Source organism: Zeus faber (genome assembly GCF_960531495.2).
Source record: "Zeus faber genome assembly, chromosome: 5".
NCBI classification, from domain to species: domain Eukaryota; kingdom Metazoa; phylum Chordata; class Actinopteri; order Zeiformes; family Zeidae; genus Zeus; species Zeus faber.
Window position 1 is genome coordinate 9721949 of NC_137192.1, and position 13203 is coordinate 9735151.

Genomic DNA, 13203 nt, shown 5'->3' on the forward strand with positions numbered 1-13203 from the left:
TTTCCCTCCGCATGTGTTTACTTTCTTTTTTCCCACTTCTTTGCTCCCGGCCCGGACTTGAGTTGGGGCTCCTGAGGGAGATCGTCTCGGGGCTCACGGGACAGGTTAACGCCGGGGGAGAGAAGGCCAAGAGAAGCCATTTCTCTGCCCTCCTCAATATCGCAGCGGATCTGCTCTTCCTCACGCCTGTCATTTTCTCTCTCCCCAGTGAGGAGGAGGAGGAGAAACCGACAGACGCTGAAATGGAAAAGGCAGCACTTTAGTGTCGGTGGCTTTGCGAGCTACACTACGATATTGGCGCAATTTGAAGCCATATAAACAGTGAGGCAAGGGCGACCCCACACCCCTCTCTTTCTCTCACCCAAAGAAAATGGCGTCTCGTCGACACTTTGGCGGCCGTGGAACGAGTTGATTCACACTATGCTGATGCCGGCCAGGTAAACCTGTTGGTAGAGGTGGCGCTCGTCACAAGGAAACATTTATGAGTGGGACTTGGGTCATATTTATTCGGGAGAGAACACGACAGACCTCTCGCCGGCATAATCCATCCACACACTTTGGACTATTTAGATGTTGCATAACATTCCTTTAAAAAATGCAACGTTGAATGTTGAGACATTGTAAATCCTGTATTGACTGTACTGGGGGGGGGGTCAGTTCTCCGAAGACAATGGTTCTCTTCTATTCAGTCTCAAGGCCTTGATGATATGTGACAACATGGCAGGTTTTATTTGCATCTGTTGATTCACAGTGACGGAAATTCTTATAAAAATGTGCTCACCTGTGGAAGTGGTTAATGCCGGTCGGACCCTCTGATGGCTGCTTTATCTTCCTTTGGCCTTCATTGACTTAAATTAATTCACTCTCTCCCACTTGAACTCCTAGTATTTAGCACCAAATGCCTTTCTATTATGATTTCGCCTGATACATTTAGTATTGTGCTTGATCTCAAATAACATATTTCCACAATTGATTTTTTTCCCCACAATTTAGCCATTGTGGGTTTATCTGGGAGAAAAGTCAGAAATGAGGAGGCTATTCTTCACTGCGGAGATTTGAGAGTGTTTGAGAATATTTACTGTGCATTTCAACAGTTTACTGCTTATTTGGTCACAAAGCCTAAGCGTTCACGCAAAATATAACTGTACACCATGCAATGTTCCTCTAAATCTGTGATTCTATTGGACGCTACTGAAAGCCTCTTTTCCAGAGGAGCCATACGGTGCCACGGATAGAATTTTGGTCTCTGTCTGTCACGTTAGACATGAAGGCTGATCAGCCGTGTGTAGGAGTCCGCAGCTGTGTTTTGTCCCAATGGTGGCCACAGGTTTGTGACGATGCCTCTCTCTTCCCTACGCCAGCGTACCGGAGGAGGAGGGGAAGACCGAGGCGGATGCAGGGGAAGGAATGGAGATCTCAACACGGTCCAAAGGTAAGAAGATCCCACGCGGAGCCTGTGTTTTTTTTTTGTTTTTTTTTTTTCTCTCCTCGAGCAGAGCAAGGTTATTTTTATAGCTGTGGCGGCACACCACCGTGGTTTTGGCCCAATGGTTGCAAGCGCACATTGTGTGAGCAATTCTAGGAAATAAAAGACAGAGGAATAGCCTCCATTTTGGTTTGTTTTGTGTATTTGTTTTAGGTTGCTACCATGGGTACTGACTGCAGGGGTACAGTCAGCGTTCTGCGCTCCGGGTCGAATGTTTTCCAATTTTACGCGGGCGTCAGTCAGTCTCTCTGTTGTGTTTGTTTGACCTTTTGACTGCCGTCTGCAGTTTCTGACCCAGGCTCTGCAGAGCGGGTGGCCCAGAAACGTAAGATGCCGAGCCCCTCGCACTCGTCCAATGGCCACTCGCCGGCCGACACATCCCCGAGCCCTGTGAGGAAGAAGAAGAAGCCGGGGGCGGTCAGCAGCAGCAGCAAGGACCAGGTAAGACTGGAAAACAAAAGAAAGCATTGAAAAAGATGTTAAATTTTTTGTTTTATTTATATTTAAAAAATAGAAATAATCTTAGCTATTTAATCTATTGCAAACGGTCCTAATTTTCTTTGTTTCGATTGTTTATATTACTTGGATTTTTTTCTTGCTTTCATTGGACTTCTCATTTAAGGAAGCCAGTGTTTCTAGCCATTTTTTATTTCAGCGTTTGATGGTCTTTATACCAGTTTATCCTGCTGTCGTTTGACCTATCTTTGATTGAGAAGCTATTTTAGCATGATTTAAAATAACATTCCCATTGTACCTCCTTTGATACCAAGTGCATAAAAAGCCAACTTATAATTATGGTGCACACAACATTTAAAGGGGACCTATTATGCTTTTGTTTATTTTCTGTCGTAAATATAATGATACAATGCCGGATGTTCATATTAGACGTGCCCAAAGTGTCAAATAATGAGATAAACTTATGACAAAGTAATCGCTGTAAACAAAACACTCAGACTTCCAACCGCTCTGATGCCCTGTTTTTTCTACTCTCTGCACAAGCTGACGTGAGCTTGTGACGGCTTTCTTTATACGGTCATCTGCTCCATCCGATCCACTGTGCATTTCTCCAAACAAAACCAATAAAAATCGTGTTTTTCTCATAGATTATTTTATTTTACGACTTTTACATGAAACAAGAGATCCCTGCGTCCGACAGTCTCGGTGTGGTGCCCCCCCCCCCACAAGCCTGGAGCGCGGCAAAGAAAGTCGGAACAAACTTTTGAATCAGGTCTTGTAGATCTAATATGAGAGTCAGATACTGGATTGCTTATTTTCTCGCCTCACATTTGTCCAGAAACAGATTTTGGCAAAATCAGTGAAAGTTAGGGTGTAAATACAGCGAAACCCAGAAGCCATGCTCAAACACCATTGGCTCACAGAACTCGTGGCCTCGGTGGGGTGGCTCCTCCCGCTGAAATGTGTCAGGAACACAATGGATATAGAGGTATGTTAGAATGGCTCTAGTGCATAATCAGAGCGGTATTTTCAGTAAAAAAAAAAAAAAAACTTCAAACACATGTTTTGAGGACCTCAGATACCTCTATTAACTTGTGTAAAAAGGAGCATCATAGGTCCACTTTAAGGCCCATTTTCCCCTCCAGACACTTAAATCACTGGTTATTGAAACAAAGAATGGCTCACGGAAAAGACAAATGCAATTTTTCGTTGAATCGAATTGAGGTGAGGCTCTTTCAATGAGATTTGTCCTCACACGGAGATTAATCTAAAATGCGGTCCAGTCAAAGCTGCATTTTCTCGGTCTTAATCGAGGTCTTCAATGTGTGCCTGCTCACACACACACACACACACACAACGTGCGTCAAAGAAGCCCACTGCAAAAGTCTTCCCCGTTTCTGTTAATTCAATTACGACCAATGAGTAAGTGATTTTACAGTAAGTTAGACAAATAAGCTCTGGAATGTAATCAGTTTATTTATTTTACTTTGATTGTGGTGGTTACTACATTGGAACGATGGTGAAATGTTTTAAACATGGACAACAAAGATGAAAATGTACATTACATTGTTTGTAAAGTGTTGGATTTAAGTTTTTATTTTTTATTTTTTTGTTAGGCCTGCTGCATGTATTGTGATTCAATAAATACAATATAATCACCACGATAGAGTGACTTGAAATAAGAAAATGACATCCTTCTGCTGCAGATGTCTTTATGGGGGGCTGTCCAACAATGACGCAAAAGAAACCTTTGAAAAAAGAAAGATGGCAGATTAACGAGTCATTATCTTCAACTGTCCTTGGCTGAAGTAGAATTGAGGAAGAATTTTTGATTAGTATTTGGCAACCTCATTCCCAGCTGCTGTAACTAACTGAGCTGCTACCAGGGAAAAAAAACACAAACTGATATCATTCAGATTCTCATGTAATAATTAGCATTTTATTAGACCTTCCTCAGTTCCCGCAATAAAATTTGATGAACAGTGATGTGTGTTTTCGATCACTACAAAGTGCATTGTTGGCCCTGTTCGTGATTTTGGTGTGACTCTGTGAATCTTTTGTTTTTCTTTTTGCCCCCATTCCAGTCGGAACTAAGGCACGGCCCCTTTTACTATGCGAAGCAGCCGGCACTCGCCACAGACCCTGTTGACGTAGTACCGCAGGACGGCAGGAATGACTTCTACTGCTGGCTGTGCCACCGCGAAGGCCAGGTGCTCTGCTGCGAGCTCTGCCCCAGGGTGTACCACGCCAAGTGCCTCAAACTGCCAGCCGAGCCCGAGGGTGACTGGTTCTGTCCCGAGTGCGAGGTACTCACCCCCCCCCATTTTACGCCTATCCCTTTGTTGAGTTCCCCCATTTTCTTTTAATCGGGAACAAAAAAAGGCTACATTTCACCGCTGTCGTCCTCTCGGTGTCTTCCAGAAAATTACCGTCGCTGAGTGCATCGAGACTCAGAGCAAAGCCATGATGATGCTCACGATCGACCAGCTGGCTTTCCTGCTAAAGTTCGCCCTCCAGAAGATGAAGCAGCCCGGCGTGAGTGCCCCTTCCATCACCGGCCTTTCACCACACGCGCAGGCTACACTTTGTTTTTGTTTCTGCCTTTTCCAATTGGACGTTGAACGTCACAATTGGACGAGCGGCACGTGCTCAGGATGCTTCTGCATGTCCAAGACAAATCGGCGATGCCAGGCGTTGACTAAACTTTTGAATCTCAACGGTCTTCTAGCTTTCTATTTTTTGATCATGCATGATGGAATATCAATTTGCATGTACAATGGATTTCTCCTAACGAAAAAAAATCACTTACCACCACGATCAATGGCACCAGCCATCGCTCCGTCACGGCGGCGGTGCGTCAAAGTGAAGGTGCTGGTGCTGGTCGGTGGTGAGGATACAGCTGCCCCTCTCACTCTTTTTCAGGACCATCCCCGGTCGTCATCTCACCCCCCCCATGCCGCTTCCACGCAGAGAAAGACTTTTAATTGGGTAATCAATCATACCGCCAACTAACTAAAGACCCATGTCCTTACTCCTTCCTCTGCTCGTTTCTTTCTTCTCCTTTGGCTCCGGCTGACTTGTTTTATTTTTTATTTTTTTACCTTTTGAGTAGAAGCGCATGTTGCTATCATATTAGTGTGCTGTGCTATTAGTGGCATGGCGTAGTAAGTGATGTAGGCCTCACAGTTCCAAAAATGGAGGGCGTGTCCGACATCAACGTCTCCTCTCTCTCCGCCCCCCCCCCCTCCCCCGACAGACCGAACCCTTTCAGAAACCTGTATCACTCGATCAGCATCCGGACTACGCGGAATATATTTTTCACGCCATGGATCTTTGCACCCTAGAGAAGGTAAGATGGACCATGTCTTTCTTGCAGCATAAATTCATTTTTCAGACCATGATCTTTTTTGTTATTCTGTTTTGTGCTGCAGAATATCAAAAAGAAAATGTATGGCTGCACAGAGGCGTTCCTGGCAGATGCCAAATGGATTTTACACAACTGCATCATATACAATGGAGGTAAGCTTGCGTGGGACACGCTGTGCTCTAGCCCTTTAATATGTTAAAGCGGCAATAACGTCTTGCTGGGAAAGGCGGACCCCGCCACCAACAGTAGAAACAGCATATAGAGGAGCACATGCATAACGCAAATACTTTTACTTTTACCCCCCCCCCCCCAGGCAATCACAAACTCACTGCTACAGCTAAAGTAATAGTGAAAATCTGTGAACACGAGGTAAGTACAGTACGTATTCTGGGGGTAGAAGTGGTATTGCTCCGGCAGATCGAAAACGTGTCAGTCCCTGTATCCTCTCTTATTTGTCTTGCAGATGAACGAAATCGAAGTGTGTCCTGAGTGCTATCTGTCCGCCTGCCAAAAGAGAGACAGTTGGTTCTGTGAGCCATGCGTAAGCTCCCCAACCTTCACTCTTGAGCCGACCCGATCTATTCCAGTTATTCATGCTCTTTAAGTTTTGATGTTTAATATCCGCAGAGTAACCCCCATCCTCTAGTCTGGGCCAAATTGAAAGGCTTTCCGTTCTGGCCTGCTAAAGCTTTGCGAGACAAGGATGGCCAAGTCGATGCTCGCTTTTTCGGGCAACACGACAGGTATCTGTCTCTTCTGCTTCGGTTGCTTGGGCTCTGAGGTCACATTTCATACGCTTTGGTGTAAAACTAGGCTCATTATGCTTTGAATCTGTGTCCTCCAGGGCGTGGGTCCCCTTGAACAACTGCTACCTCATGTCCAAAGAGATTCCTTTTTCGGTGAAGAAGACCAAAAGCATCTTCAACAGCGCCATGCAGGAGATGGAGGTCTACGTGGAGAACATGAGGAAGAAGTTTGGAGTGTTCAACTACGCCCCCTTCAGGACACCTTACACCCCGGACAACCATTTTCAGATGCTGCTGGACCCCTCCAACCCCTCATCCACCTCTATCAAACCCGAAAAGCAGGAGAAGCTCAAGATGAGCTTTGACATGACCGCATCTCCCAAGATCCCGTTGGCCAGGGGCATGGTGCCGGGGGCCGGCGTGGTCGCAAGCATGGCTGGCCGGCGGATCTCCCTCAACGATGTGCCCCGCTCCCCCATGAGCACCAACTCCTCCGCCCATACAGGCTCGGACGGAGAGCAGGAGGTGGCTGACAAGACACAAACAAAAGCCCAAAACAACCAGTACAGCACAGGAGAAGAGTCGATGGACTGCACAGGTATCCAAGAATATGCAATATCTCACTGGATTAGGCACACGGAATGTTCTGATCCTCCTTCTGTGGTATCATTTAACGTTAAGTTCCTTCCTATAGCGTCTCCTGCCTACACCCGACCTGCTCCAGCAGGCAGTTCCTTGGACAGCCCCAAACCTTTCCATTCTCAAGCTCCTGGCCCACCCCTTATTCCTAAGCAGGAGAAGACATCCCCAACAGGCAGCATCCTAAACCTCAACCTAGGTGATTATGTTGTATTCACTTTCGAGCTTTATATCATTGTTTGGCTTGCACAATGAATGCGGGTCGCTTTAGGATCAAAAAAGAAGTATGATTGTTTACCATCGAGACTTTGAAGCAACCGATGTGTCTGGACAGATCGGAGCAAGGCTGAAATGGACCTCAAGGAACTGAGCGAGACTGTTCAGCAGAAGCAGGGAGCGACACCAGTCCTGACCTCACCAAAGAGACAGATTAAGAGCCGTTTTCAGCTCAACTTGGACAAAACTATTGAAAGTTGCAAAGCACAGCTGGGTGGGTATAATGTCCTCCTATGTTTTATTTCCTGCATTTTTTTTTTATTGTTTGGCATTATTCAACAGTAAAGTTACTGAGTAAAATTTTTGAACCCTTTGAGATGTCTCTCCTGTCCTTGGACAGAGGTCAGAGAGTCATCTCTTTTTGTCTTTTGCTTTGCAAAGGTATAGAGGAGATCTCCGAGGATGTATACAAGGGGGTGGAACACAGTGATTCAGAGGACTCCGACAAGTCAGAATCCAGTGACAGTGAGTACGCCAGTGATGAGGATCAGAAGCCCAAGGACGTCGCGGAGGCCACACCTAGCGAGAGAAGCCAGAGGGAGCCTTCCAAATGTAAAGTCAAAGACCCGCCTTCTCCTAACCAAGACAAGGAGGGGAAACCGGACAATCTTACGGCAAAGTCAAACGATGTGAGTCCAACAGTGTTGGATGCCCCGGTAAAAGACAAACCAAGCACAGAGTCCGACATAAAGAGCTCGGACAGGACCAAAGTAGCGCCGGCGTCGCCTGTTCCCAGAGAGAAACCCCAGATGAAAGAGGAGGCGCGGCAGCCGACGCCGGGGGAGGACTCCGACTCTGAGAGGGAGTTGGTTATCGACCTGGGGGAGGAGCAGGCCGGGAAAGAGAAACGGAGGAGCCGAAAAGACAACACGGCCGTTAAAGAATCTCCCGCCTTTAAGGTAGAAGGTAGGAGTTCTGCTTCTGATAGTCCAGTTCTGATCGCATTTGTATATTTGACTCACTGGGACCTCTGAATCACACCATGGTGTTTCCCTCCATGTAGGTAAACCCCAAATCCCATCAGTTTCTCAATCCCAAAGCACCGCGGTTCCCTCCACGACATCTGGCGGGTCCCTTCAGTCTGCCCTTCCTGTCACTATGGTCTCCTTACCAGCCACCTCTCCTGCGGCTTTAAGCCCCGCCGCATTGTCCGCCGCCACCCAGTCGTCTGCCCCTGTCGCCTCCTCAGTCCCCGGCGTCGGCCCCACGCCGGCTCTGAAGAAACAGCGGCCGCTTCTTCCCAGAGAGACCGTGCCGGTGGTGCAGAGGGCCGTGGTGTGGAACCCCACCGCCAAGTTCCAGACGTCCTCACAGAAGTGGCACATGCAAAAGGTGCAGCGGCAGCAGCAGAACCAGAACCAGCAGCCGGTCGTGAGCGCGCAGCTGCAGGCTCTGTCGCCGGGGCAGGGCCAACCACAGAACCTGACCGCGGCGCAGGTCGCAGGATCCACCTCCACGCTCTCGTCGCAGCAGCCCTCGCAAAGCGGGCGCTATCAGACCAGACAGTCCGTCAAAGGTAGACGATGCAGGTTTTTTTTATTTCTACAGATGACAGATATAGGCTGGTAAAATAACTGAGATGAGTGAAATCCAAACATTTATCATCAGTGCTCTATGTTATGACAGCTGTTCAACAAAAAGATACTTCACTCGGCACTTCCACTTCGGCGGTCACCTTGGTAACCACAAGTCCAGCTTCCGTTGCCGTCATGGCGGTGTCCAGCGCCGCTGCTGCCTCCTCCCCCGCGGCCGGCGACCTGCAGATCCCCACTGCATCGGCGGACGTTGCCGCGGATATTGCCAAGTATACTAATAAAGTTAGTATCCTGGAGACGGTGGGGAGATGTAGGGTTTCTTAACTTTTATTTTAGAAGATTTTCACCTTTGGGAAATATGTCTTTGGCCACATGGTCGGTTGTAAAATGATCATGTCCTTGCTCATAAGGCTTTGTATTTCTTAAAATACCAAATTTCATCTCATCAATTTTAATGAAAAGGCTATTATTCAAAATTATATTTTAGTAATTTTAACTACTTTGACTACATATTTCAAAAAGGCGATGAAAATCTGATCTAAACTCTAGCCTATGCTTTTGCCTATGCTGAGTCTAATCTAGACTGTAATCTAGAATTTAATTCTGTTTACAGTAATGTAACGGCTATCTCTGCCGATGCGGAAACAACAATCTGAATAATATATCTGGTTATTTATTCTGGTTATTTATCTGGTTATTAATTATGATTAAATAACCAGATATATAATATTTATCATAGTTATATTTTGTAATTGATCATGTACATCACTAGGACCCAAAGCCTCAGTCGCAACCAAAATCCATGCAAACACGAAAATCCCTTAATTTCTGCAATGTCGTAAAATAAATGGAAATTAATTATTTTTGGAAATAAAGATTTTGACCTTTGATTTTAATTTTTGATTTTTGTGTAGTCAACACAGCAGATACATAATACACTATTTTATTTATTTATTTGGAAAAAAAAAAGTATTTTAATTTCACTTGGATTTTAAGAAAAGAGATCAATGTATTTCTGGACAAGGGTTGGAGGTTTTAATAATGCTGTCAATGGATTACAGTTGCAGAAGCAACAGCAGAAAAAAACATTGTTATGCAGGAAATATTTATAGACATTTTAAATGTAACGTTTCTTTTTTTTCAGATAATGGATGCAATCAAAGGAACCATGACCGAAATCTACAACGACCTTTCCAAAAGTACCTCAGGGAACACCATAGCGGAGGTTGGTCTATATCCTTGGTCCTCATAAAATGAATAATACTATGACCCCGGAAATGTATCGTCATATTTAAATACATATTGTTCTCTTTTCACCAGATTAGAAGACTGAGAATTGAAATAGAAAAACTACAGTGGTTGCATCAGCAGGAGTTGTCAGAAATGAAGCACAATCTTGGTGAGAATTTCTGCATTTTTTTAATTGGCAAAAATTAAAACTGACTCTTCTTGAATGAGGCATTCAATTAACCTTGGGTGTATTTCTTTGTCCCTGTGTCCAGAGTTGACAATGGCGGAAATGAGGCAGAGTCTGGAGCAGGAGCGGGAGAGGTTGGTGGCCGAGGTGAAGAAGCAGATTGAGCTGGAGAAGCAGCAGGCGGTAGATGAAACCAAGAAGAAGCAATGGTGTGCCAACTGCAGGAAGGAGGCCATCTTTTACTGCTGCTGGAACACCAGCTACTGCGACTACCCCTGCCAGCAAGCCCACTGGCCAGAGCACATGAAGTCCTGCACGCAGTCAGGTAACTGCACAGAAACACAACATCTAAATGGGCAAAAGAGCAATGTCTGTTCTACAGGGTGAGATAAATTCACTGCTTCAACTGAGCACTGAAATATTTTAGATAGATAGATTGATAGATGGGTACTTTTTTGAATCCCAGAATGGAAATTGCAGTGTCCCAGCAGCTCACACCAACACAGTAGGAAATACAATAATAAAGCACTAAAACAACAGTAAAAATATGAAAAAAAGAAAATAGAAAACTTGGAAAATATAGAATAAATCTAGCAATTGACTGTACACAACACAAACACCTGTCTAATGATAAACACGTGATATAGCCTATAAATAATAGAAAACAATAATATTAATAAAAAATACAGCTGCAGGCAGCAGTACATGGGTTCCAGTTTAGTTGTGTTGGGTGCGTTTTACAGTTTTCTGACTCTGAAACACAGGACAATTTTTGAAATTTTACTTGAACGCAGCATGGTCTCCCCCCCCGTCTGTCGTCTCCTGGCTGCTCATCTTGCGGATAGGGGTGGGCGAGAACGCAGAAATTGGTTTTGGTTTTGATTTTACTTCTTTTGGAGAGAAACTGATCCCTTTTTGGTATTGATCCTATTGACGATAGAGTCAATAAGTTACGTTTCTGTGAAATATGAATAACGTTATGGTATTTCTGTGGGTAATTACCACGGTTGCACGGTTTATATTTTTCCGATGCCTCGCTGGATCTTGAACGCATCACAGAGCACATTTCAGTGTTTTCAAGGGACGCCCTGGTGATATTTTAAGGATTATTTTTTATAATGTTTTGCATTCATCCGGCAAAGTAATGTGGACCACAGGTTTCAAATATCAATCAAACAGATCTACTGACATCTACCAGGTAAGAAGCGATACAAATATACACGTAAATCGATAGTTTGGTAACTTCTAAAGACTACAGAGTGACCAAGTGCACGCCGCCCAATGGACACGGTCCAACTGGACATTCTCAATAGAATCTGTACATTTATAGTAAATAATATGACAACGTCATACATGTCTCACTGTAAATCTCATCTCCGTTCATTTTAGAACAACACGTGTGACGTGACGTGAGTTAACCAAGACCAACTAAATATTTCGGTCAAATTTGTTCGGTTTTTCACTAAAATCTGCTCCATATGTGGATCGATTTGGTTTAAAATTCAACCACAAGATGTTTGTAACAGCACGGTTCAAACAAGAAGTAAAACGTTCATGTGTTATGCTGAAGTTGGTGTTCCAGATAGTTTGAGGCTTCAAAATTCCATTTTTGTTTTTCCCGAACAATAACAATAAGGGACTGCCGAAAAATAACAATAGGGTTGCAGCTCTGCAGGCTGGACTCATAAATATTAAAATTTATTATACGGCCCTATACAATACACCTCTGTATCAACAATTCACAAACTGACAATGCATGTTTACATCCTCAGTGTAAAAAAAATAATTCCCTTTTTTATTTTTTTGGTTCATTCCAGCAACTGCCCCGCAGCAGGAAGCTGAGACTGAGTCCACAGCGGAAGCTCCGAACAAAGGTTTAGGACAGGGCCCCAACAGCGGCCCCGCTCCTCTCCGAGAGACTGCAGCGTCTGTGCCGCCGGACAAAGATCGCACCACAGAGAAGGGCGCTGACAGCGTCACCGCCAGTCTGTCGTAACCCGTTGTTCCACACCTGATAATGGTCTGAGTGTCAAACAAGATCACAGGGTTTTTGAACGCACCATGAAGTCAAACGCTGCGAATGGGCTGCTTACTTCAGCGTTGTTAATAGAAAGCTATCTAGCATTGGCCCTTGGACGCTGTAGCCATGGGATTGATCTAAATACTCTTTGATGTCCTTCACGCAACGACCACAAGGGGCCAGATTCCAGGATGCTCGCCATGCACCTCATTTCCGGTTCCATTACGAGTGCCAATATGATAGCATAAGGAGACATGGTGTGATGCAAAGCAATTGGACACATTGATACTGTAAAAGAATCAAAAATGGACCACGTGACTTTTAGATTAGGAGACTGTTGACAGAAATGTCTGTGAATTTGTTCATTTCCATATTGTATATTTATTTGGCTGTTTATTATTGCCCAATGTATAGTGGAGAAAGTAATAACTAAACGTTTTACACAGGACTGAGAAAACAGGAAAGTCAGTAATATTGCTCCCTTATTTGTATTATTTCCTCACGTCGTTGCAGCACTTTAACCAACAGTTGCTTCGTCTTGTAGCAGTCTTATTTGAAAATAAACCACTTCGTACATCCCGTATACACAAGGCAAAACGAAAAGCAGTTTTTGATACTGGAATGTAGAGGGAGACTATATAATATCTAGAATATATTATATAGACTATATAATATTACCTTGATGTCTTATTGCTCACATGTGCAGTTAGTTGGGTTGACAAGAAAACTTTATTTTACTATGGTTATAAATTGACCAGTTTCTGGTCACAAAAATGTCATTGATTTTATATTTATCTTGATGGAGGTATTCATATAATTTATTGTGTGAACAATTTTTTCCTGCAAAGATCAAACGTTCAAAACGTTGCTTTTTTTTTTTTCTACTGGCACTGTCATGATTGATGTTTACACGTTGTACAGTAAAACTGACGTTGAGGAAACAAGGTATATGACCCTACTGAGTTATTTTTTATTTTTTATTTTTTTATTTTACTTTATAAGTCCCTCTTGGGGAAATGAGCTCTGCATGTGAGCCATCCAATACCGAGGAGCAGTGGGCAGTGCAGGGCCCGGAGGACCGACTCCAGCTCTTGCCAGAGCCTTGGTCAGGGCCACGGACAGGAGTATTGACCCATAACATACATGTCTTTTTATGGTGGAGGGGAAACCCACGTAAACACAGGGAGAACATGCAAACCCCATACAGAAAGGACTTGAGACGGCTGGGATTTAAACCCAGGACCTTATTATTATTATTATT

The 13203-nt window shown here is 44.4% G+C and overlaps 1 protein-coding gene across 3 annotated transcripts; it reads left to right on the top strand.

Moving 5' to 3' along the window:
* Positions 1-410: 410 nt before the first annotated feature.
* Positions 411-12878, top strand: zmynd8 (zinc finger, MYND-type containing 8). Of its 3 annotated transcripts, XM_080001631.1 has the most exons (21): positions 411-437; positions 1362-1432; positions 1773-1927; positions 4027-4248; positions 4364-4477; positions 5199-5291; positions 5374-5461; positions 5623-5678; positions 5773-5850; positions 5937-6052; positions 6154-6653; positions 6750-6893; positions 7029-7184; positions 7352-7680; positions 7741-7876; positions 7974-8486; positions 8597-8787; positions 9650-9730; positions 9826-9904; positions 10008-10247; positions 11740-12878. In XM_080001631.1, the coding sequence occupies exons 1-21, from the start codon at positions 421-423 to the stop codon at positions 11916-11918; spliced, it is 3558 nt and encodes a 1185-aa protein (XP_079857757.1). In that variant the 5' UTR covers positions 411-420; the 3' UTR covers positions 11919-12878. The 3 variants fall into 3 exon arrangements, with proteins under 3 accessions (XP_079857757.1, XP_079857756.1, XP_079857758.1); XM_080001630.1 differs by having other exon boundaries at positions 7352-7876; XM_080001632.1 differs by lacking the exons at positions 411-437; positions 1362-1432; positions 1773-1927; positions 4027-4248; positions 4364-4477 and adding an exon at positions 4879-4930 and having other exon boundaries at positions 7352-7876.
* The last annotated feature ends 325 nt before the right edge of the window (positions 12879-13203 follow it).

Bases quoted from the DNA above. Each gene is read 5' to 3' on its own strand.
- zmynd8 (XM_080001630.1), top strand. The intron at 7,185-7,351 runs GTGGGTATAATG...TGCTTTGCAAAG, and splicing joins AAGTTGCAAAGCACAGCTGG to GTATAGAGGAGATCTCCGAG. The intron at 9,731-9,825 runs GTTGGTCTATAT...TCTTTTCACCAG, and splicing joins CAGGGAACACCATAGCGGAG to ATTAGAAGACTGAGAATTGA.